This window comes from Coregonus clupeaformis, chromosome 4, assembly GCF_020615455.1.
Source record: "Coregonus clupeaformis isolate EN_2021a chromosome 4, ASM2061545v1, whole genome shotgun sequence".
NCBI classification, from domain to species: Eukaryota; Metazoa; Chordata; class Actinopteri; order Salmoniformes; family Salmonidae; genus Coregonus; species Coregonus clupeaformis.
The window spans coordinates 23,485,018-23,510,710 of NC_059195.1; the positions used below are offsets into that span (position 1 = coordinate 23,485,018).

General features: G+C 42.5%; 2 protein-coding genes across 3 annotated transcripts in view; one reads left to right on the forward strand and one right to left on the reverse strand.

The window, feature by feature from the left end:
* ccdc80 (coiled-coil domain containing 80) overlaps window positions 1-12,891 on the forward strand; it is a 30,180-nt gene extending 17,289 nt beyond the window's left edge. Inside the window, exons 8-9 of the mRNA XM_041868498.2 lie at window positions 9,656-9,739; window positions 11,079-12,891. Coding sequence (XP_041724432.2) covers window positions 9,656-9,739; window positions 11,079-11,398 — 404 coding nt within the window. The 3' untranslated portion in view covers window positions 11,399-12,891. The remainder of the gene's footprint in view (window positions 1-9,655; window positions 9,740-11,078) is intronic.
* slc35a5 (solute carrier family 35 member A5) lies at window positions 12,581-24,758 on the reverse strand. 2 transcript variants are annotated; one of them, XM_041868499.2, is made up of 10 exons: window positions 24,680-24,758; window positions 23,265-23,444; window positions 23,084-23,182; window positions 22,817-22,950; window positions 22,668-22,735; window positions 21,677-21,865; window positions 21,286-21,492; window positions 20,991-21,118; window positions 20,337-20,605; window positions 12,581-13,917 (listed from the first exon to the last, which is right to left on the reverse strand). In XM_041868499.2, exons 2-10 carry the CDS (start codon window positions 23,401-23,403, stop codon window positions 13,849-13,851), a joined length of 1,302 nt encoding a protein of 433 aa, XP_041724433.1. In that variant the 5' UTR covers window positions 23,404-23,444; window positions 24,680-24,758; the 3' UTR covers window positions 12,581-13,848. The 2 variants fall into 2 exon arrangements, with proteins under 2 accessions (XP_041724433.1, XP_041724434.1); XM_041868500.2 differs by lacking the exons at window positions 22,817-22,950; window positions 24,680-24,758 and having other exon boundaries at window positions 23,265-23,350.
* Between the last annotated feature and the right edge of the window lie 935 nt (window positions 24,759-25,693).

The window sequence follows — 25,693 nt, forward strand, 5'->3', positions numbered from 1 at the left end:
TAGGCCTAGCTGTAAATACAAATAGCAGATACATTCCATTACAGCTGCGCCATCGTAGGTTGAACAACAAGTTTCTCCATGAAGTTAAACACAGACTGCGCATCTCGCCCACTTCACACATCAAAGTAGCTCAAGAAACGTTCCTGAATAAAGTCCTGATCATCCACATACCTGACAATAACTGACAACTGCAAGCAGACTGGTGGCACCATAGGTCCCAGAGTGGGGGGGCAATCTTTACCCCCTGGGGCCCTGAGTTTTTCCTTATCTGTTAACCTAACCAGGAAAACTCTGGACCCTATAAGGTATGACAGTGATTAATCAGTTGTAAAAAGGTTTTATAAGGGCTATGATGGGACCAGTTTTTCCTAATCAGGTCACATGGTTTTTAAAAAACTGAAAAAAACTCCTGGCCCTGGGGGGAGGTGGGGGGGGATGAAAACCCAGTCAAACTCCAGCAACCTTATACTTGTTCATATTAAATCTATTTAGACTAGATTAGGGGGGGATTTCCTCTACCCGGACACAGAGACAACAAAATATAGACATTTAAATTTTTGTCATTTAGCAGACGCTCTTATCCAGAGCGACTTACATCCAGTGAGTGCATACATTTGGCAGCCCTGTGAGCTTGCTTTATGCATGTTTGCATCATGCAGGCCTATGCAACTGTAGGCCTTATAAAAAATTAACTCAGGTCTGTCATTACTATTATGTTGATTGATTAATTCCAGTTAATACATTTGGATTGAAAACGTATAGGACGCCTAGCCAGCCCAATTTTGAATATAAACCAAATTTGATCACATTCACATGTTCTCCTGACACACCAATGGACTATAAATACCTAACATTACCAATTAGTTACCCTGACCAAATGGACAGCGCACATAGGCTGTATGCATCTGCTCTTATTAGTAGCCTACAATTGATCAGACTGAAAAATTGTCTCGTTTTCATCCCATACAGCATGTCTGATCCAGTGGCGGCTCCTGAAAAAATTCTCAGGGGGGGCAATTTTTCTGATGATTTAGGTGACCTACACACATTTTAAAAAAGATATGTCCAGCAACAACATGAAGACAGGGGCAGCATATAAGTCAATACTGATATACACATTACTTGCTTCAAAAAGGCCTCATGGTTGAATTGGAAATATGTGCACCTGAGCATAATTCACAACAAGCAAGCATGAGCTTTTGATAGAGGCTACTGAAAACATTGATGCAAGTTATTGGTAATAAGAAATGTTTATAGACTTCCATATTCTGCCCTCTTGTATAGATTTGTGAAAATGAACAGTGATAGACATTTTGCCTGAAAACAGAATTTGAAAATAATTTCTAGAAAAGGTAAACACAGCTATCTGTATGGCTTTGTAAAAATGAACAACCATATTCTGGCCAATTGTATAGATTTGTAAATATGAACAACCATATTCTGGCCAATTGTATAGATTTGTAAAAATGAACATGAACAGATTTTTTTTTTTTTTACTTTAAAAAAAATGAAAAATAACTATTTTAAACAACATCAACTGTGAACTGATTTGGGCGTGTGTGTGTTAAAGAGACAGACAGGGAGGGACAAAGAGAGAGAGGGCTACATTACTTGTACTGAAACTGTTCTAGCTTGCTGCATGATCAAATTCAGCTGATGCGCATAGCAATGCACGTAATGGGCATTCTTGAAATGCTCACGCACCTTTTGCTGCACACCAGCCTTCTCTCCCCTCATCACACTGGCTCCATCGTAAGCTTGCGCAATGAGTTTGACTTTCTCGTCAAGTCGGCAAAAAGACCGTTCAGTCTCTCCAAAAGCACACTGGCGATTGAGACTGAGGTTGATTCCGAGATGGGAAGGAACTCAAAAAAGCGCTCCTGCACTTTGTGGTTGCTATCTATGTACCTCAGCACAAGCACCAGCTGTGTCTGTGTAGAAACGTCCGTGGTCTCGTCAGCTTGGATAGCTACGAAGTTCGCCGACTTCACCTCCTCCACAATATGTTCCCTCATGACCGCTAGCATACACTCCAGTAGCTCGTTTTGAATGGTCTTTGATGTGCCCTTGAAAACTTTAGCATTTTTAAGATGGTCATCAAACACCTCATCTAATTGTGCCACAAAGTTGACAAGTCCAAGAAAAATACCAGGGTTGGTGGAGCCCTCAGTTTCATCTTTGCCTCGCAAAGCTAGCCATCTTGACAGTAGTACGTGAATTGATTGACGCTGCTACCCGCTCTTTTCTTAGTTATGTTCATGGTTACTTATGTTACGTATGACGAAGCGCATAAGTGCAAGCCCTCCCCGGAACCCATAGAGATTGTATTGAAAGCTCTGATATTTGAAAAAAAAAGATTTTACATGAGAGTCTATGAGAGACTCCTGGGCGATTTTCAACCTGACTGAAATCGCCCCAAAAGGGGCGGGGCCATTTGAAGCACGACTTTAGCCTGATTGGACATTTAGTGGCAGATCAGACGTCTAGATTAGAACACTGATAACTACTGTTGCCGTGATATAATTGATTAGAAAAAAAATCCCTTCCTTTTCCCGTTTGGCAGTGCGTCGCCCATATCGCCCTAATGAACACACCGCCCCTGGTCTGATCTCTAATGTTAAGGTGTAGCCTAGGCTGCTGCAACATGTATGTAATTAGTTTTTGCTTGTGTCTGTCCGAAGTGATTGTGTTATCTATCATCTTTGCTAAATAAATACAGAAGGAAAGTGGAAAGCCTACTTGAGCGTGCACGAAAAAATGCGCTGCGTTAACCTTTCTCTTTAATCTAACTTTTAATGGATGATGCGATGGAAGCTATCAAATCATTCTGAATTGATTTCGACATCCCAGAAAAGACAGTACAAAGTTCCATATGTTCAGCAAGTAAAGTATCGTAACGTGCAATTACCGCTGCAAGTTCCTTGTAGTTGCACTTGTTAGTGGAACTTTCCCTCTCGCCGTGTCCTCTAAAAGCCAATTATTGCATGCACAAAAACACAGTGGTGTTGATAAGCCACTTGAGAACATCCCTGTTTCTTCTTACTTTCTCGTTGTGTTGCGCAGTTTGAATACGCAGACCTTCGTCATTCAAGCTTCAATCTGATGTGGGAATGTATATGCTCCCTGCTTTTGTTTTGCCGTTTAACTGAACGATCGATGTTCTTCAGGTCACTGTACCCCTCTTTCGCCCAAGGCTCAGACTTTCCAAAAAGCAGGCAAGGCCAGCAATACATGCGGCTTGATAAAAGGCTCCCTGTTAACCAGCTATACTTTTGATACCAATTGTTATTGAACGCCCTCACCTTTTCATCCTTCTTCATGAAACTGATCTCAGGTAGAGGTCGACCCTCGTTTTTAATTCTCACCTTTTCCGTGTACCCCGGAGAATGAAAGGGGTTCTTCAACAAAAAGTAAACAACATTTGCTGTTTGCGTTGGCGGCGAAAGTTGCACACTCAAGCTGGTAGAGCTAGCTACTGCTACTTGCTAATGAAGTTAGCAAGGCAAATTGAAATAAATTGCACTAACTGGACACAAAAATTAAGTTATAAAACCAATTTATAATCTACCTCCTCCATCTCCTGTAATTTGAAGAAACTAATTTGAATGGAATAATATCAAAAAAATGCTCAACTATCACTTTTCAATCTCTATCCAATAATGTCACCAAGCTTCTGAACACATTGAATTCTCCCATAATGCTCTGCGGCACAACCCCAATACAACACACTAGGTTCATTCTCTGATCCTAATCCTATGATTGGATGGACAACATGTCAGTTCATACTGAAAAAGCTTTGATTGGTTGGAGGACATCCTCCAGAAGTGGTCATAATTACCATGTAGGTCTATGGAAGGGGGTGAGGCCTACGAGCCTCCTAGGTTTTGTATTGAAGTCATTGTACCCAGAGGAGGACAGAAGCTAGCTGTCCTCCGGCTACACCATGGTGCTACCCCAGAGAGTGATGTTGAAGTTACTATAGATCTTCATTGCAAAACATTGTGTTTTAGTCAATTATTTGGTGACATATTAATATATTTAGTATAGTTTTATCTAAAAAGGATAACATTTTTTAGTGTTTCACTATTTTTATTTTAATGAAATTTCACTGAGGAGGATGGTCCTCCCCTTCCTCCTCTGAGGAGCCTCCACTGGTGCGCACACACGAGTGTGTGTGTGTGTTCAAACCTGGCCTCTCTCTGTTAAACAAAGCCTTCTCCTAGCTGCCTACTCTGCTTTGGGTTCTTAACGCGATATTCAGCTCTTGGCTCTCACCTTGTAGAGATCAGCGTTTTCATGTGGTTACTGTGCATTTTCTGTCTTCAGAGGAACCAGCTGTCTGGCTCAGCAGGACTCAAGTCCTTCACATTGCCTCTCTATTATCACAGCTAACTCACGGATGGTTCTGATCAGGAACGACCGCATCCACATATTGAATAAATACATTTAGAGATTAATATGTTTTTTTGACCTGACGAAGATCCGTTTCGGATCGAAATGTAGTCAATAAAGCGGTGAATTGGGAGCTTAAAGAGTCTTTCTTGTTCTTTACTAGAGATTAATATGAAACAGGTGATTGACTTAGAGCAGGTTTTAGGGGAGTCTCCAACTCTGATCCTGCACTCTTAGAAAAAAGGGTTTCAAAAAGGTTATTTGCAGAGGGATAGGGTTCTACCTAGAACCTTTAACATCATAAGGACCGTTTTTGGAAGAAAGGGTTCTTTGATGATTCTTTGGAAGGCAAGAAGGATTATTTGGAAGGCAAGAAGGGTTCTACATAGAACCCTTCTGAATATTAATAAGCTTTTTTATTGTAAATATTTTTTTCTTTTAAATAGTGCCTGAGCATTAGTCTTTACCTCAGTGTTTAAACTTTAACATCAGGAGTTTGAGTCATCTTAAAAGATAGGCGTGAGGGGCTCCCAAGTGGTGCAGCAGTCTTTTATCGCTTGGGTGTCACTACAGACCCTGGTTTGTTCCCGGGCTGTATCACAACCGGCCGTGATCGGGAGTCCCATAGGGTGGCGCAGAATTGACCCAGCGTCGTCCGTGTTAGGGGAGGGTTTGGCCGGGGGGGCTTTACTTGGCTCATCGCGCTCTAGCAACTCCTTGTGGCGGGCCGGGCGCCTGCAGGCTGACCTCGGTCGTCAGGTGAACAGTGTTTCCTCTGACACGTTGATGCGGCTGGCTTCCAGGTTAAGCAGGCGGGTGTTAAGAAGTGTGGTTTGGCGGGTCATGTTTCGGAGGACGCATGACTCGACCTTCGCCTCCCGAGCCTGTTAGGGAGTTGCAGCAATGAGACAAGATCGAAATTGGGGAGAAAAAAAATAGATAGGTGTGAGAACGTTTGAAACTGTACCTATATGGGAATATTATGCATGTATTCCCTTAATTATTTTACATATACAGTACTAACATAGTTGCTAACTTTGCCATGATTTCTGATTTCTCAGTATTTTCAGTGATTTTACTGTGCAGAGAGTAGGAGAATATAATGGAGTATGAGTGAACCAGCAGTGCATTGTATGGTACACAGCAAATTGGCCAGTTTTACCTAGTGTTGATTTTTCAGTGTAACATTTCTAGTGTTGATTCAGAAGTTAAATTAACTTAGGCCTAGATTCAATCAGATCCAGCGTTAACCGGCGATAGCAGATACCAACATAGCAGATATTTTGGCACTGTCAGAGGAGTAACTGTGTTGGAATTACGTGTCATGAAGCCACAACCGCCCCACTCACGTTAGAAGTTCAGAACGAGAAAGTGTAGGCTGTATAGAAGTAATTACGCTCAAATTGAAAAATCATTAAACTAAATAATAAGGATTTCTATCATCCTAATCGAGGTATAGATTACATTTCACATTCCAGTGTTCGAACTTGTCAATAAGGCTGCATGGGATTCCTGTTAATGCGACTTGTGGATTTGACAGCTATAAAGCAGTTCCACCTCCGACACGTTAAAACAACTGCTATGCAGATGTCGGCTAAAGCAGATCTGATTGAATATAGCCCTTTGCATTTTTTTATCGCTTGGGTACAATTTTCACAAGTATGTGGTACATTTTCACAACTCTTAATACAAAAAATAGGTCAGACTAAAAAAGGCAGTTGTTTCTAAAACTCTAGGCACATTTTCAATTGACTAAGTACAACAACCAAAATCATAGTCACTTTTTCACCACACTTAATCAGTGTTTCATCTAGAAATAAATATTTCACATTACACATTTTTTGGGGGTTTGTATCATTTGATTTACACAACATGCCTACCACTTTGAAACAACCAAGAAATAAGACAGAAAAACAGAAAACTTGAGCGTGCATAACTATTCACCCACCCAAAGTCAATACTTTGCAAGTCTCTTGGGGTATGTCTCTATAAGCTTGGCACATCTAGCCACTAGGATTTTTGCCCATTCTTCAAGGCAAAAGTGCTACAGCTCCTTCAAGTTGGATGGGTTCCGCTGGTGTACAGCAATCTTTAAGTCATACCACAGATTCTCAATTGGATTGAGGTCTGGGCTTTGACTAGGCCATTCCAAGACATTTAAATGTTTCCCCTTAAACCACTCAAGTGTTGCTTTAGCAGTATGCTTAGGGTCATTGTCCTGCTGGAAGGTGAACCTCCGTCCCAGTCTCAAATCTCTGGAAGACTGAAACAGATCTCCCTCAAGAATTTCCCTGTATTTAGCGCCATCCATCATTCCTTCAATTCTGACCAGTTTCCCAGTCCCTGCCGATGAAAAGCATCCCCACAGCATGATGCTGCCACCACCATGCTTCACTGTGGGGATGGTGTTCTCGGGGTGATGAGAGGTGTTGGGTTTGCGCCAGACATAGCGTTTTCCTTGATGGTCAAAAAGCTCAATTTTAGTCTCATCTGACCAGAGTACCTTCTTCCATATGTTTGGGGAGTCTCCCACATGCCTTTTGGCGAACACCAAACGTGTTTGCTTATTTTGTTCTTTAAGCAATGGCTTTTTTTCTGGCCACTCTTCCGTAAAGCCCAGCTCTGTGGAGTGTACAGCTTAAAGTGGTCCTATGGACAGCTATTCAAATCTCCGCTGTGGAGCTTTGCAGCTCCTTCAGGGTTATCTTTGGTCTCTTTGTTGCCTCTCTGATTAATGCCCTCCTTGCCTAGTCCGTGAATTTTGGTGGACGGCCCTCTCTTGGCAGGTTTGTTGTGGTGCCATATCCTTTCCATTTTTTTTATAATGGATTTAATGGTGCTCCGTGGGATGTTCAAAGTTTCAGATATTATTTTATAACCCAACCCTGATCTGTACTTCTCCACAACTTTGTCCCTGACCTGTTTGGAGAGCTCCTTGGTCTTCATGGTGCCGCTTGCTTGGTGGTGCCGCTTGCTTAGTGGTGTTGCAGACTCTGGGGCCTTTCAGAACAGGTGTATATATACTGAGATCATGTGACAGATCATGTGACACTTAGACTGCACACAGGTGGACTTTATTTAACTAATTATGTGACTTCTGAAGGTAATTGGTTGCACCAGATCTTATTTAGGGGCTTCATAGCAACGGGGGTGAATATGCACGCACCACTTTTCTGTTATTTATTTCTTAGAATTTTTTGAAACAAGTTATTTTTTTAATTTCACTTCACCAATTTGGACTATTTTGTGTATGTCCATTACATGAAATCCAAATAAAAATCCATTTAAATTACAGGTTGTAATGCAACAAAATAGGAACTGTAAGCGTACCATCCTCCTTCAGGCCATGGATGAGGCATGCAAAGATTTCAATCCAGACCTATTTCAGGCTAGGAATCGCCATGCCAAAAGGTTTTTCCGGGATGCACGAACAATGATATTTACTGCGATTTCGATGAGAACCTATCGCCAAATGCTCAGTTGGTAGAGCATGGCGCTTGCAACGCCAGGGTTGTGGGTTTGTTTCCCACGGGGGGCCAGTATGAAAATGTATGCATTCACTAACTGTAAATCGCTCTGGATAAGAGCGTCTGCTAAATGACTAAAATGTAAAATGTAAGACAGGCTTGATAGAAACGAATGCGTGCTAAACATTGTTTCTTTCCTTTCTGTCATTTGATTACATTGTGAAAGATCTCTTCAATGATTACACCTTTGATCACACATGGGATAGAAATGATATGATGTTGAGTAAATTGTAATGGGTAGTGCAAGTGTATTGCCTAATGTGAAAACAGTGTAATGTACTGTAATTTAATGTGCTGTAGCATACGACATTCAAAAAGGCAATTTTGAAACGTGTCTTAAATTTGTTGCTATTGGATTAACTGGTTGTTAAAATAACTAAATTGAGAAGATGTCATTATGTTGTGTTTTGGTGATTAAACCAATGTACTCATTATATTTCACAGTAAACATATTTTTGATTAATGGTTGTGGGGTGAAAGATGTCTGCAAACAAAATGAATGCACAATGAAAGGTTTTGAATGTAAGACTGGCTGCATTACCAGTTTGGAGTTTTGTTCTAAGAGTTTTGAAAATTCACCACATGAAAATAGCACCAAAGCGCAAAAAAAAAACCCCGAACAATCAGTGGTGTACGAGAACTTCAGTGTTGGTGTTAATAACTCGAGTAAAACACTTAAAACCATATGCCCATCATTATCATATTTCCCAGCATGCTCTATTGCAGGTTGATTTTCAGAATTGTGTGTTTCAATATCTGTGTTTTTGCATGTATATTGATTGGTGGATTAATCTTATACTACACCAAGATAAATAACATAAATTTTTCTAAACTAATCCAGTCTGTTAGTAGTTGGACTTATTGCACATGTTACTGAAATGTCTGTTCCAGTTCAGATGATTTTGGTAGTCTTGGTTATAAATTGTCCCTACCATGTTTGATATCCTCTTGCTGGATTCCAATATGAATTACATATCACTTTACAAGCCAGCATAATGTGACTTGCAGGCCTAATGTGGCCTGTATACCTGGAGTTTCCTAACACCACTGTGTTAGGGTATAACTAGGCCCTCAAAGAAAGGCCTTAGTTATGTTATGGGAAATGTATTGTCATAAAGAGTTTAATTTTAAAGGCTAATGAGGCTGGTGGAACTGTTCATAGAGGGTTCTAGGAAGAACCTTTAGATTATAAAAGGGTTCATGGTAGAACCATTATACAGGGTTCTAGAAAGAACCCTTCATATAGGGTTCTAGGTAGAACTATTTATCTGCAAAGGGTTCTACCTAGCACCAAAAAGGATTCCCCTATGGGGACAAACCGAAGAACCTTATATGGTTCTACTTTTCTAAGAGTGTGGAGACCTACTGGGTGTGCAGGTTTTCAATCCAGACCTGCAATAACACACCTGACAACTGAAATATTCTCTCTGGACCATACTTAGTTGAATCAGGTATGTGTTACTGCAAGGCTTGCTCAAAACTCAGTAGCTCTACAGGTTTCTCTCTTACTAAAGAGCACCTTCAATCAACGAAGATCTACAATTTAATCCTAGCAGTGCTTCCCTTCCTTATCTTTTCCACAGGTTGAAGAACCCTGACTTAGGTGCTCGGTTGGACACCTTTGACTTGATGTTGCAGGTTGTTGTTGTTGTTGGGTATTTTGTTGTTCTAATGTCCTATTATGTCCTCTCTGCTGTGTGTTTGTCTGTGTGGTGGTGGTTTCCATGGTGACCCAGGCCTGAGACACATCTCCATCCTGAAGCTGGTCGGTATGGAGGCAGTGGACCAGGGAGGAGTCCTAGAGCTCTATCCAATCAACGGTAAGAACCCTGTTGTCTCCGCACCACCTATGTGTATCATCCTGCATATGGGAAATGGCTGCATGAAGATGAAACAAAACAAAACAAAACAAGTGGAAGGTCAATGGGGCTGTGTGTGTGTTATGTTTTGTTTCATCTTCAGTTCATACAGCCATGATGTTGAATTTCTGATGTTGTTTTATTGACACAGCAGGTAGGTAGCCCAGCCTCAGCCCTAACTCCTGCTGTCTCCCCCAGTCCAAGTCCCTATAGCCCAGCTGCTTCTTCTGTAAATTATCTCCATGCTACCTCTCCATGCAACCTGTTTGATGTATCCTCTGTGGTAGGGGACCCAACCTAAAAAAACATGCTGATGCTGCTGCCTACACCACACACACGGCCCTCTATCCATACACTCCTCACAGCTGCACATGCACGCAGACAGCTCCTGTGGCCGGAGTGTTATGGAGGAAATATGTAAACCCTCCCTTTAATTTCTCTAGCCTGCCAAATAGTATTCCTATGTGCTCTTTGGGGACTTTTCCTTTAGTGTTGGGTCGTTCGCGAACGAACAGCTCTTTTTGAACTGATCTTTTTGTTGAACGTCGGGAACCGAATTGCATCTGTGAAAGAGCCATTCAATTGGCTCCCTCATTTACACACTATTACCACTGGTTTTTGAGCTCCCGACAACAATTATCTGCAGATACATTATAAAAAAATTCTCTGAAGATTGTAATTCCTCACTGCAGTAAAAATTGATAGTGAGGAGAGAGCCTCATTCTGGTCCATACGTATTTTTGCAGTGCATTCCATTTTTTTATTCATTTCTTTGCAGTTCATCTAATAATTTGGTCAGGTAGAAATGATCAGGTAAAAATTGTACTTGCATATCACGATGTGACATAATTGCAGGCAACATTTTAGGCTTTACGTATTGGATTTGGTATTTTGAAGCACTACTGAACAAAGAGCTATTTGGGAGCCAAATTAAGGTCTCTTAGCTGAACGGAGTCAAATGATCCGGCTCACCGAAAAGACTCGGAATACCCATCACTACTTTCCTTGAGTGAAGTGGTAGTTTTGCAGGGGAAGATGATGGGGCCAAGGGCTGGAGCAGAGGTGTTGAATTGAGCAGAACCTTCAAAAGACAACAAAATGAATCCACACACACTTTCACATCAAATGGATAATATTAAATACAATTATTCCATAGCCGTATTAACACAATCTAATCCTTTCTAACTCTAGAGATGCAGCTTGGCCGTGGAGCGAGAATGCCTTCGCCTCTTTAGTCAAAGAAATCAAACATACAAAAGCCTATTGACTGACTCTCTCCATCGCTCTCTCCCTCTTCCAGGCAGTGCCACTGTGGAGCGTGAGGGCCTCTCAGCCGCCCTGGTCAAAGACATCCGCAACTACTTCCAGATCAGCCCAGAGTACTTCTCCATGCTGCTGGTGGGCAAGGACGGCAACGTCAAGTCGTGGTACCCGAGCCCCATGTGGTCCATGGCCAACATCTATGACCTGGTGGACTCCATGCAGCTCCGCAGGCAGGAGATGGCCATCCAGCAGTCGCTGGGAATGCGCTGCCCCGAAGACGAGTACGGGGGCTACGGGTACCATCACAATGGCTATGACGGTTACCAGGACGCTTATCACCAGGGATACGGTTACTAAAGGGGGCGGGGAGAGGGTGTCAATAGTCAATAGTCTATCAGCAATGATATGGCTTCTAAAGGGTATGTTGCCTAATCTCGTAGATGCTTCTTGATGGCCCTTTGTAGATTTGAATGGATCAGATAGGTGTACGCAAGCCCTCTGGTAGTCTAGATGGGATTTCCACCATGTTGCTTGAATCAGATCTACAAGTTAGCAGTAAGTATCTAGGGGTAGGGGAAAGGAATTTCATTAAAATTGGGCGTGTGTGTGTGTGTGACGGGCATGAGTATAAACTTTGTCTCGCCTCCTTATTAGTGGATTGTGTTTTCAGGAAGTTTATGCACAGGGTTAAAGGGTCAGGGGTTAGCTCTGTACTTCCTGGTTTTGAACTAGAAGGAAATAAAGGATTGGATAGTGATGTCATCAATCTCAATCTCTCTTTATATCAGTCTTGTTGTTGTGTATTAAGAATTACAATCAACAGTTTTTCAACATTTCAAATTTTCTTTGTCTACTTCAATTCCATTCCTGACCAAATTTTCATTTAGACTTCCACAGTCTGGACCTTATTGTAGATACAAGCGTAAAGATAAGTCAAAACGTTTGTATTTATTGGATTTTCTATTTGAGGAAGTTTTATTTGAGGCTATATCAGAGCTATAACTGTCCGTTTCTAAGATTATTTTCAACTTTATTTCTCTTTTGTAAAGTTTCCTGTTGCTACATACTGTTCATATTTATACTCCATTGTGCTTTACAAATAAAACTTTGTTTACTATCAACAGTTTCTCTGAGGTAATACACATCTCAGTACTTTGTATAAGCGTCTAGTCAAAAGTTATCTATGCACACAGTAAACATATATTATGCTACACCTCCCCCTGTTGGTTCAATTTGAACATGACAACTCAGATCAACAGAATGGGAAAATACAGTCAGTACCCTAGACAAATTATGTTATTTTTGGCAGTAGTTTTTAATGTTCATTTGGTAATCTGTTGACTGTTTTGTGTTAGAAAAATAGTAATTATGCACTGTATCATAAGAATGGTCATGTAAGGAACCAGGTGTAAATTGCCTTAAATGTATACAACATAATTCTACTGATTTCATAAACTTAACTCCACAATAAACTTTTTTGAATACAAGGTAGAAGTGTAAATTATATGGCACAATAAGCATGCATAGGAGAGGAGTAACACAGTTGAACACATGTAAACCACTAGAGAAGGCAGTTATTTTTCAGTGTGTAATGTAAAACACAATCTTACATGTTTTACCATCAGATTTTCTGAACATAACATGGACTGAGACCAGAGCAAATCACATGGTCCTTGTGCTGGTACTGTATGGTATTTGTAAGCGCTTAATAATGATAAGACAAACTGAGTGGTTGGCCATCAGAAAGACAAATTAATTTAGCTCTCAACGGTCCAACAGCCTGGAGTAGATTTCTTATTAGCCACCAACATAACGCAAAAAACAACAACTCTGCTTTTGAAAAAAAGAGACAAAATAAGATCATAACCGGCAGATATTAACTTCTCAATATATGACAGCTTTGCCAGTGTGTCAATAACAGCAATAGCATTATTTTAAATACAATAACATATACAAAATTGTATATTTAGCATTTCTTCCATTACAATATTATTTGTATAACATATTCATACACAAACAAGCATATTTTTTAATAGATGCGGTAAAGAGGACCATGGAACGCAGCCCATGGGGGATAGAAGGACGCCGGATTAGCGCACATTCAACAAATCTGATCTAACAAAGTGGATAAATGTGAACAGGCACACAATTTGGTTACAAAAATTTGATTTTGATATATTTGGCTGTTTTCGCAGCATAACATTTAGAAGTTGTTTCTTTTCAGGTTTAAAAGAAGTGACTGCTAAATGCTAACTCCCGTTCGTATAAGCTGGTAGCATAGCTAGCATACAGAAATCGCATGTGGTAGTCAAAGTCGTTTTTTAACTGCAATGCAGTTGATTGGTGACGATGACATAAACATGTATTGGGGTTAACATCCATACAAGCATTATACTCAGATTTTTACCTCAACATAGTTTGAAATACACATATAAACAATAGCCTAAATGTAGGAAACATTTTCTGGGGGTCAGTCAGGATATTCAGGATCTTTTCCCCACGCGTTTCCATGGCATTTCCCTTGTTTCTGTTTAGTTCCATTGACCTCTTTACCGCATCTATGATGTACAATCAATTATTATGACATCATAATCACAGTAGGCCAACAAAATCACAGGCCAAGCAACTCTGATGTCATAATACACAGCCACAGTATGTCCATTCTGATGTCACAGGCTGATGATGTCACAGGCCAGGTTACAGAAAAGTCATAATTCAGGACTGACAGTTTGTCCATTGTGATGTCACAGAGCCAGGCATTCTGATGACCTCACAGGGTTGAGCCATTATGAGGTCTTAATGGGTGGCTAGAGAGACTCCTCCTCTGATTCACTGTCTGTGTTGGGCTTGGTCAGCCTCTCCAGCTCCTCCCCATCCTACACAAACACAAAAGGAAGCATGGTGGAGATTAGAGAGGAATAACACCAGAAAGACGAACTTCTGAAAGCAGTGGGTGGATGCGGTATGGTTAGCGTTTACCTGCTCGGTGTCGGTGAACAACAGCGATTAAAAACATGTAGAATCTAGGGATGGGCATTTGACATTATTTCACTATTCAAATAATATCAGGACATTTCTGGGGATATCCGGATAGTCAGATTATTTTTTTTTTGACCAATCAGAATGACGCAAATGCAGAGGTAAACAGCGGAAGGCTGCTTTTCTCCGTAGTTTTGGGCTAAAAGCAACAGTGAAAGAGATGATAACATTTTAACATTTAAGTCATTTAGCAGACGCTCTTATCCAGAGCGACTTACAAATTGGTGCATTCAACTTAGTGGTACAACCAGTGGTACAGCCAGTGGGACAACCACTCCTTTTTATTTTTTTTATTACATTTACATTTTTGTCATTTAGCAGACGCTCTTATCCAGAGCGACTTACAGTTAGTGAACACATATATATATATTTTTTTATACTGGCCCCCCGTGGGAATCGAACCCACAACCCTGGCGTTGCAAACGCCATGCTCTATCAACTGAGCTACATCCCTGCCGGCCATTCCCTCCCCTACCCTGGACGACGCTGGGCCAATTGTGCGCCGCCCATGAATCTCCCGGTCGCGGCCGGCTGCGACAGAGCCTGGATTCGAACCAGGATCTCTAGTGGCACAGTTAGCACTGCGATGCAGTGCCTTAGACTACTGCGCCACTCAGGAGTAATGTGGATATTGATGTTGTATTATACAGGGCACATTTGTAAAAGAGACCTAGGTCTCAGTATGTCTTCCCTATTAAAATAAAGGTTAAAATAAAATAATATACATCAAATACCCACGCAGTGAAGCTCAGAATCAATAGCCAGCTGTATGAAATGGCCATTAGGGTAAAATATGACTAAACAGAGCTGTATGCTTTTAATATCCTGGAAACCGCTGACCACAAAATGTTTAAAGTACTGATGTGATGTACAGTAATGGATTGAGGGAGCTAAGGTCCTTGCCTCCATCTACATTAGTTGTTTAGTGATGATGTAGTGCAGATAAAGTTAGTGTGTCAGCGATAGGAGAGTAGAGTAGGCCTTTATGTAGATACATCATGGAGATGCACTCCTAGTTGCGGTAATGTATGTCCTATGTCCCCTCTGCTCTGCCCAGACCCTCAGTCCTAAGCGCTAAAGAGTTCCAGGGGGACCCACCCAGCCCCAGTCTGTGGTGGACAGACAGACCAAGCAGCCCAATGGCTCTCTCTCTCCCTGCTTCCTCTCTCTCCCTGCCTCCTCTCTCTCTCTCCCTGCCTCCTCTTTCTCTCTTGCTCCCTGCCTCCTCTCTCTTGCTCTCTCCCTCCTCTCTCTCTCCCTGCCTCCTCTCTCTCTCTCTCCCTCCTCTCTCTCTTTCTGATCAGGTGAATGAGCTCTAACAGTGGGCCCTGAGTAGTGTGATAATAGAACTATACTGACTATCTCTGAGTAAAGCTGCCAGGTCACCCATGATACAAGTCAGTATTCCAAAGGTTGCAAGTTTGAATCCAGCGATAGAAATTTACATTTGACATTTTAGTCATTTAGCAGACGCTCTTATCCAGAGCGACTTACAGGAGCAATTAGGGTTAAGTGCGTTGTTCAAGGGCTCATTGACAGATTTTTCACCTAGTGGGCTCGGGGATTCGCCCAACGATCTTAAACGCTAGGCTACTTGATATTTTTGTTTTAAGCCTATCCCAAACCTTAACCCTTATCTTAACCATTCGGAGTTAATGCCTAAACTTAACCCTAACCTTAAAAATGTGGAGTTAATGCCTAAACTTAATCTTAAACACGTCAAAATGTGACATTTGAAAACATGGATTAACGTCTAATTCTGACATGAGACTGTGAGAGCTAGTTGTCAGAGTGTGTAAAAAATATATAAAAGCAACGATCCCGCAGGTGAAGAAGCCAGATGTGGAGGTCCTGGGCTGGCGTGGTTACACATGGTCTGCGGTTGTGAGGCCGGTTGGATGTCTTGCCAAATTCTCTAAAACAACGTTGGAGGCGGCTTATGGTAGATCAATTAACATTGAATTCTCTGGCAACAGCTCTGGTGGACATTCCTGCAGTCAGCATGCCAATTGCATGCTCCTTTAAAAACTTGAGACATCTGTTTCGTTGTGTTGTGTGACAAAACTGCACATTTTAGAGTGGCCTTTTATTGTCCGCAGCACAAGGTGCACCTGTGTAATGACCATGCTGTTTAATCAGCTTCTTGATATGCCACACCTGTCAGGTGGATGGATTATCTTGGCAAATGAGAAATGCTCACTAACAGCGATGTAAACAAATGTGTGCACAAAATCTGAGAGAAATAAGCTTTTTGTGCGTATGGAAAACTTCTGGGATCTTTTATTTCAGCTCATGAAACATTCCATGTTGCGTTTATATTTTTGTTCAGTATATATTTATACTCTGGACTCTGGATTTGTGTGTATTGTTGTGAATTGTTAGATATTACTGCACTGTTGGCGCTAGGAACACAAGCATTTCGCTACACCCGCAATAACATCTTCTAAATATGTGTATACAACCAATCAAATGTGATTTGATTTGGTGTTCTGTACAGGTACTGTTCTGTTCCACACCCCATGGCTGGTGTTCTGTAGAGGTACTGTTCTGTTCCACAACCCATGGATGGTATTCTGTAGAGGTATTGTTCTGTTCCACACCCCATGGCTGGTGTTCTTTTAAGCCCTCTGCCCTCTCTCCTCTCTGGCTCTGGGCCGTCACCAGTCTTCATGCCTGCCTGCCCTGCAGCCTATTGGGCATCAAGCCTGGCACTCGCAGACCAGACGAGAAGGGAGGGAGGGAGGACGGGATAGAGGGAGGACGGGATAGAGGGAGTGAGGTAGGGATAGAGGGATAGAGGGAGGTAGGGATAGAGGGACAGAGGAGAGGGGGACAGGGGCTGAGGACACCCTAATAACCCTAATACACATAGCCTGAGGACAGACATGCGGTCCACCCATCTCCCTAAATAGAAGCGACTGCTATTTCAGATTCTCTGAAGGCATGCGGTCTATCCATCTCGCTCTCCCTACAAACAATCCCTGCTACTTCATACAACCCCTGCTGGCTTCACCCGATCACCCTCTTCTCTAGACACATGCAGTTACAGTTACCACCCCCCCCCCAATGGGTTTCCTAGGATAACATGTAATCTCTTAAACGTGTAGGCCTTTCGTTACAGTTACCAACCCCAATGAGTTTCCTGGGGGTGACATGTAATCTCTTAAACGTGGGTTTCATTAGGTCAAATGCAACATTCTGGAACATGAATAAATAACCAGGCCTTGAATCTACCACCCATGAAGGGTTATCTGAGGTATAGTGTAACGGGTTCCAGTCTACCACCCATGAAGGGTTATCTGAGGTATAGTGTAATGTGTTCCAGTCTACCACCCATGGAGGGATATCTGAGGTATAGTGTAATGTGTTCCAGTCTACCACCCATGGAGGGATATCTGAGGTATAGTGTAATGTGTTCCAGTCTACCACCCATGGAGGGATATCTGAAGTACTGTGTAATGGGTTACAGTCTACCACCCATGAAGGGTTATCTGAGGTATAGTGTAAGGTGTTCCAGTCTACCACCCATGGAGGGATATCTGAGGTATTGTGCTAGGGCAGGGGCCACCAACCGGTCGATCGTGATCCTAGTCGATCACCAAACATTTCTGTAAAAAGACCAACGATAAAGTCTTGTGTTCCTATTTTTGTATTAGTTTGATAGAACTGATTCTGTTACAAAAAGGTTTTCTGGTGAGTGTTTTGCATTGATCTGTGTCAGGTCTTGTGGAAACTATGTCAGGGTCTCGCCAGTAATTGTTATTTGAAGTGGAGAAAATAGCATACCCATGTCAGGGCAGACCGGAGGGCTTAATGCACAGCAGTAGCTCAACGGCAACACACAGTTATAAAAACAACATTCAAAAGTTTGTTGTTCTATTAAATTAAGTGTTTAAAATCACATGGTATATCCTTGTAGGTAACAATGTCACAAGGATAATCTAATTTAATTTATGAACACTCATTCAAGTAATCGAATGCTAACGTCCGTTTGGATATCCTGATTTTCGATTAACCGTGCCCATCCCTAGTATAAATCGACAGCAAATGAACTGAAATTGATGGCCAGAGGTGGTGTTCTGCGGTCAGAGACGATAGGATGGCCACACACTGTTTTTCAGTACACTAACCGTCCGTTGCTCTGGTGTGCTTCCTGTCTTAGGGGGGATTCTCACAACACAGTCTATGTAATGTCACTACCCTTTCACATTTCTGACTGTGTTTACCTAATAGCCATTTGCACCTTAAGGATTTGGGGAAGGTTTGCTGATCCTAGATCTATGTCTACAGGCAACTTCCACACAGAGCGTGTCCTCACAAAGCCTCCATAGATCGAGAACCTCCCATTGATCATCATACTCTAACCAACCCAATTAAAAAAAATCTAATGCAGTTACCCAGGGCTAAGGCTGTGGTGGGAATCTAAACTCTGTTCATTACACAGAATCACATTAGTTTCCCCACAGTCTAAATCATATTACACACAAATGTGAATCATGGCTGCCCTCACATAGAGCAGTCTCTGTGTGTATGTGTGTTTGCCTGTGTCGCACTGTATATGTGTGAGAGTGGGTTGTGTTTATGTTTGAGTGCCTGTGTGTATAGATTTCCGTGTGTGTGTGTGTGTGTGTGTGATCATCATACTCTAAGTGCATTCGGAAAGTATTCAGACCCCTTGACTTTTTTTCCACTTTGTTACGTTAAAGCCTTATTCTAAAATTGATTAAATAAAACATTTTCCTCATCAATCAACACACAATACCCCAAAATGAACGCAAAAACAGGTTTAGATTTTATTTGCAAATGTATTAAAAAATATATATATACACCTTATTCACATAAGTATTACAACCCTTTGCTATGAGACTCGAAATGAGCTCAGGTGCATCCTGTTTCCATTGATCATCCTTGAGATGTTTCTACAACTTGATTGGAGTCCACTTGTGGTCAATTCAATTGATTGGACATTATTTGGAAAGGCACACACCTGTCTATATAAGGTCCCACAATTGACAGTGCATGTCAGAACAAAAAACAAGCCCTGAGGTCGAAGGAATTGTCCGTAGTGCTCCGAGACAGGATTGTGTCGAGGCACATATCTGGGGAAGGGTACCAAAAAATGTCTGCAGCATTGAAGGTCCCCAAGAACACAGTGGCCTCCATCATTCTTAAATGGAAGAAGTTTGGAACCACCAAGACTCTTCCTAGAGCTGGCCACTCGGCCAAACTGAGCAATCGGGGGAGAAGGGCCTTGGTCAGGGAGGTGACCAAGAATCCGATGGTCACTCTGACAGAGCTCTAGAGTTCCTCTGTGGAGATGGGAGAACCTTCCTGTAGGACAATCATCTCTGCAGCGCTCCACCAATCAGGCCTTTATGGTAGAGTGGCCAGATGGAAGGCACTCCTCAGTAAAAAGGAACATGACAGCCTGCTTGGAGTTTGCCAAAAGGCAGCTAAAGGACTCACAGGCCATGAGAAACAAGATCCTCTGGTCTGATGAAACCAAGATTGAACTCTTTGGCCTGAAGCGTCACGTCTGGAGGAAACCTGGTACCATCCTTAAGGTGAAGCATGGTGGTGGCAGCATCATGGTGTGGGGATGTTTTCCAGCGGCAGGGACTGGGAGACTAGTCAGGATCGAGGGAAAGATGAACGGAGCAAAGTACAGAGAGATCCTTGACGGAAACCTGCTCCAGAGCGCTCAGGACCTCAGACTGGGGCGAAGGTTCACCTTCCAACAGGACAATGACCCTAAGCGCACAGCCAAGACAACGCAGGAGTGGCTTCGGGACAAGTCTCTGAATGTCCTTGAGTGTCCCAGCCAGAGCCCGGACTTGAACCCGATCGAACATCTCTGGAGAGACCTGAAAATAGCTGTGCAGCAACGCTGCCCATCCAACCTGACAGAGCTTGAGAGGATCTGCAGAGAAGAATGGGAGAAACTCCCCAAATACAGGTGTGCCAAGCCTGTAGCATCATACCCAAGAAGACTTGAGGCTGTAATCGCTGCCAAAGGTGCTTCAACAAAGTACTGAGTAAAGGGTCTGAATAATTTTGTAAATTAATACATTTGCAAAAATGTCTAAAAACCTGTTTTTGCTTCGTCATTATGGGGTATTGTGCGTAGACTGATGAGGGGGAGAAAAAAACAATTTAATGAATTTTAGAATACGGCTGTAACGTAACCAAATTTGGAAAAAGTCAAGGGGTCTGAATGCTTTCCGAATGCACTGTATACATTCAAGCATGTCCTCACCCCTCGCGACCTCTGCAGCACCTCTCCGTTTATGACACGTAGCTTCTCACGCTGTAGGCCGTACTCAGGATCTTTGGGCCGGCTGGCGTTGTAGACAAAGATGGCGAGCAGCACCACGGGTGCCTGCAGGAAGAAGTCCAGCGAGGGGTGGAAGTCAAAGAGGAAAAGGGACAGGGCCGTGACCAGGACTGTAGTGATCTGGCCTGTCAGCACGTGGAACATGTTGTCTCTGAACTTCAGGATGAACGCCACCGACAGGCCCAGGGCAGCTAGGGATAAAACATTTGATATATTAATAATGTATATACTGATAATGATATATCAATAATAATGCATTTACAATAATCAACCTCAGGATGAACGCCACTGACAGGCCCAGGGCAGCTACTGATAAATTATGTAATGTATTAATAATAATGTTTATATTGATAATGATGTATCAATAATAATGCATTCCTAATAATCAGCCTCAGGATGAATGCCACCAACAGGCCCTAACTGTCAGGAATAATGGATCAATATATTAGTCATGAATAGTGTATCAATAATAATGCATATATTATATACACAGTATATACTGTACCTATTCATGCTAATGAATGAACCAGTCCATTGCAATGTATGGGATTAATTCAGTGTGTATGTGTGGCCTACCAGTGACCAGCACCAGTGCAAGTGAGTAGACGTTGTGACCGTAGAAGAGGCCACAGTGGATGGTTAGACCCCTCGCCTCGCCCCCTAGACCCAGAGTCAGACCGTTGAACAGCATGCCAAACATGTACCTGCAACCACATACATAGATTTTAGACTGAGATGGGGTGTGGGTGGGTGTGTTTTTGTTTGTGTGTAGTTGGTGGTTATTGGGATGTTTGGAAGCTATGTGCATATGTGAGTGTGTCATATGTCTGCATTCATGCATGTGTGTGCCAACATTCACATGAGTTCTTACAGTTTGCTGTTCTGGATGAAGATGCTCTCTTGGAGCTGGTCTCCCTCCTTGAGGATCTTCTCGTTGTAGATGTTGGCCATAGAGGAGATAAAACACTGGAGCACCAGGAGGACGTGACCCATGCCCAGGGAGCGCAGGGTCCTCATCAGCCTCCCCCGCCACGCCTCAGCCTGCCCCGGCAGCACTGAGCTCCATGTGCTGGAGTTACTGGAAGGGAGGGAGAGGAGACAGCAGGAACACTGACTTAGACTGACTTATTGACAGGGAAAGAAGACTTGTGGTGTCATGTAGGATGTGTGAAGATGTCCTAATACGGACACTGTACAGAGGAGTGCTGAATTCCACAGACTGCCTCCCTTCCTCCTTCCCTCCCATCCAGCCCTCTGCCAACCTGTCGTTCCTTCGTTGCTCCTCTAGCTGTGTGTAGAGCAGGCAGCTGTTGGTGGGTGGGGAGAGGGGGCTGGGGTGGAGGCCCGGCATCGCTATGGCCAGTTGGCTGCCTCCCGACCCCATCGTCAAGGAGACAATGGACAGGAAGAGGATGACCAGGGAGGCCCACTGCACCCAGGACAGGCGTCTCCTAGGGGAGAGGAGGGGAATGGCAGCAGTCAGAGATGAGCCCATCGAAATAGGCTGACCCTAAATGCTGATCTGAAATCTGTTTAAGATTTTTCCTCCATAATGGTTCAAGCTGTTATTGTTTTTGTTTTGTTTAATGTAACGGAAGAGTGGAGCATCCAGTTTTGTGGTAAAAAAACAAAACAGTATTTGTTGTTTGAAATAACTTTTGTTGTAATATCGCAAACGGTCGTGCCAGTTTCACAAAGTACGGATTCCAGCTTGACCAGTGCTGTCAAAAACACAATTTTCCTGTGTTTTATATACATTTCCACACTACAAGGTTGGAATAATACTGTGAAAATGATAATGCCCTTTTAGTGTAAGAGCTGTTTGAAAAGACCGCCTGAAATTTCAGCCAGTTGTGGTGGGATGTAGTTTTGAACTGTCTAGTGACATCACAAGGAGGTAAATGTGTTAATAGACCAATAAGAAAGAGTACCAAACCTCTCTACCAATAACAGCTAGTTTTCCCCTCACCACTCCCAGACAGTCCTAGCTAAATTGCTCCTTGCTGAGAAGCTATTTTTGTTTCTTTTTGACCATTTTAATAGAAAACAATCACAGTAAGGTACTTAATTGTTACCCAGAAATGATTTGATAGTGAGATAAAAACATCTGCATTGGTTAGGGTTGTGGCAGGGTAAGCTGATCCTAGACCGGTCATTAGGGGAAACTTATACCTCGAGTGCCACTATCAGCTATGTAAACAAACATATAGGCCCAGTACAGAACACCATGTCCAGAACAAAACTGTGACTTACTTCAGCACAACTCTGAACAGGATGGCTGTGGTCAGGATGACAAAGTTGGAGAACAACACTGCCATGGCCTGAGGGGGAAAGGAATCAGAGACAACTGAGGCTTTAACATGGGCATTTAGGACACTGCAGTGTGTTATTAATAAACTCACAGGCTGTAGGTAGGTCATGACGTAGAAGATGATGAGGTTATCCAGAAAGTAAAGGAAGGCGGGAATGGACCACTTCATGAAACTCAGGAAGGCAGAGCCCGAGGAGCAGCCCAGCTCTCGACATGAACGACCCTCTGGAATACATACACTTTCATCTCTAATTTCCCTTCTCTCATGTACTTTCTTGCTCGACAACAACAATTCTAAACATGCTGAATTAGGACATTGGACAAGATGGTGTCATCTCCCTCAGTGCCCATCTCTTACCTCTGACCATGACTCTGAGAGACATGCCAAGACAGAAGAGCAGCTTGAGCCCCTCCGCCAGCAGGTTGACAGACGCAGGGAGGAAGTCATACTTGTTCTCTACAGGTCAAAGAAGAGAAAAAACAGTTACATAAAAACATTGATTCAAACTGAAGTCCATAAATGACAATGTAGTACTAACGTGCGTTGACAGAGAACTTGAGCAGCAGGATGCGGGAGGAGCCCAGGGTGACGAAGCCCAAGCCCAGGGCCAGAGTGTACGCTGAGGAGCGGGAGCACAGGCTGGGACACAGTCTGGAGCTGAGCCGGCAGCACGCCATGGCTGAGGCTGGGGTCACACACACGCAGGGCTCCTGGCTCACTGAAACACACACAACAAAACAATACCACTGTAAGCTGGTATATGAGTGCAGGCCAAGAGCCGACATGTAGGCAGAGCACGCAGAGGTGGGAAATAAGAAACAAAAGAAGAAAAACAGTAAGAGCAGAGAAAACAAAGACAACAGCAGTAAGCTAGGCCTTCACTGTCCGCAGCACACACCCCAGTGCTGAGAGAAACTGTTCACAGCCTAACCCACCCTATCTAACCCTGCTAGTTTCAGGTCACTCTCCATACAGTTGACTACAGCAGTACATTTAGGCCTAGATAGTAGCCACATTTAACTCCTCCCACTCTCCCTCTACTAACACAACATCCCAAACAGGTCTAGCTATTCTGCTCCTCTCTCAAGCCACAGGACATCACCTAGGCTATATACAGTAACTAGTGTTGTCCTTAAAGTAGCCACGGTTATCACCTCTCCGCAGAGTCTTCCTGTTTGTCAAGCTGATTAGAAGCATGTGAGAGCCATGAACAGACAAAGACAGGGCCAAACACAAGAGACACACACAGAGGATTTTCTTCCAGAGTACAGGAACACAGTTCAACTGCAGTTATTATTACATTAGCTGAAATGGTTGCTAAAGTAATGTTCAGTGTTTACAAAAACAACAAATGGACAAAAGGTTACATTGTGGTTATTTTAAATTATGAATAGAGGTCATGCTAAATTTGCATGAAACACCCTGTTATAGGACAAGTTGTATATGAAGACTAATGTGTGCATGGCATGTTTGCATATAGCCTAATGCAAAGGCAATGGCAATATGTAATGGCAATAGGCTTACTGTACTTTAAGACAATCTGTTAACAGTTCATGCAGGCAGAGCTATACTAGCTAATGCAGGTGTATGGGCACGTCATCAAACGCCTATCACAAACTAAAAGGGATAGTTAGTTAGCCTAGAAGTCATACATTTATCAAGCTATATTGTGATTGTTCACATAAACTGTCAGTCCCCACAATAGCAATTAGCTAGTACAGCTAGATACATTAGTTAGCTAACTAGCTTCATTTCCAGCTGCTTGATCGCATGGTGGTGTCTCAATAATGTAAACATCGCACACAGCACTGTGTAGTGTCGAGCACTGCCAGTGTCACTCCCTCGAATCTGTCCACAAAAACTAGAGTTTCTCTATGAAGAGTAGGCTACGACATCCTGGTGTTAAAATTCAACAAAAACTAAGAGTTAATACTTAGCTAATAGAAATCGTACCTTTTCTACAGCTCTCTGTCTACACATTGTAGATCATCAACCTACTTCGTGTTTGCTTCCTGGTAGCCCTGGACGCGCGCAAGCGCAATGGGTATGAAACGGGGATTGGCGAAGTCATCTTTTAAGGTCTTTAAAATATGCACTATTCAGAAATCACTCCGCCATTTTCTGGTTGGTAAAATTATAATAGTTCGCCTAATTTCAGTTTATGTGACAAAACAAGCAAGTATAGTGTATAGAATCATTGTATAATCTAAAGCGCTGTGAAACATATTTTCCATAACCAAAAATATTGTATTTTCAGTTGTTTGAAGCTGGTGTACAAAACCGAAAGTTAAAGATGCAAAACCGAAACTTAAAAACGGGAAGCATAGAAATAGCGCACATAGAACAGATCTACCGCTTTTCACACTTGCTTTCAATGAGAATGACATATCTATAACTAAATTTATGTTTGTTGTTTGTTTCAAGCAAAAATGTATGTATTGCAGCTTAATTGCATACTATGATTGGCATACTGAATTAAAATTCAGACTAATGTCTGTGATTATGCAATCCCTTGCCAACAATTTGTGCAGGTAGTAACACAGGTTCTGGGTATAACACAGATATGACAACCGGGGAGAAATCTCAGGTTGCCTTTTAATTTCATTTTGACCTGGTTCCCTACACTTACCATTCTTCCCATGCAGCTCAGTTGGTAGAGCATGGTGTTTGCAATGCCAGGGTTGTGGGTTCGATTCCCACGGGGGGAAATGTGAAAAATGTATGCACTCACTAACTGTAAGTTGCTCTGGATAAGAGTGTCTGCTAAATAACTATTTATTTTATTTTCCCTTTTTCTCCAACCATTGTTGTGCATGGGCTATTGCTGAACTATCTGTCCCTGGTGATGAGTGAACAGGACCAGGCTTATCATGGAAACTTTTGGGGAAAGCATCTGTGGGACACCCATGATGCACAGTAAGGAATTAGCCTGAGGTCTGGAACAGTTATGAATAAATATCAAAACAA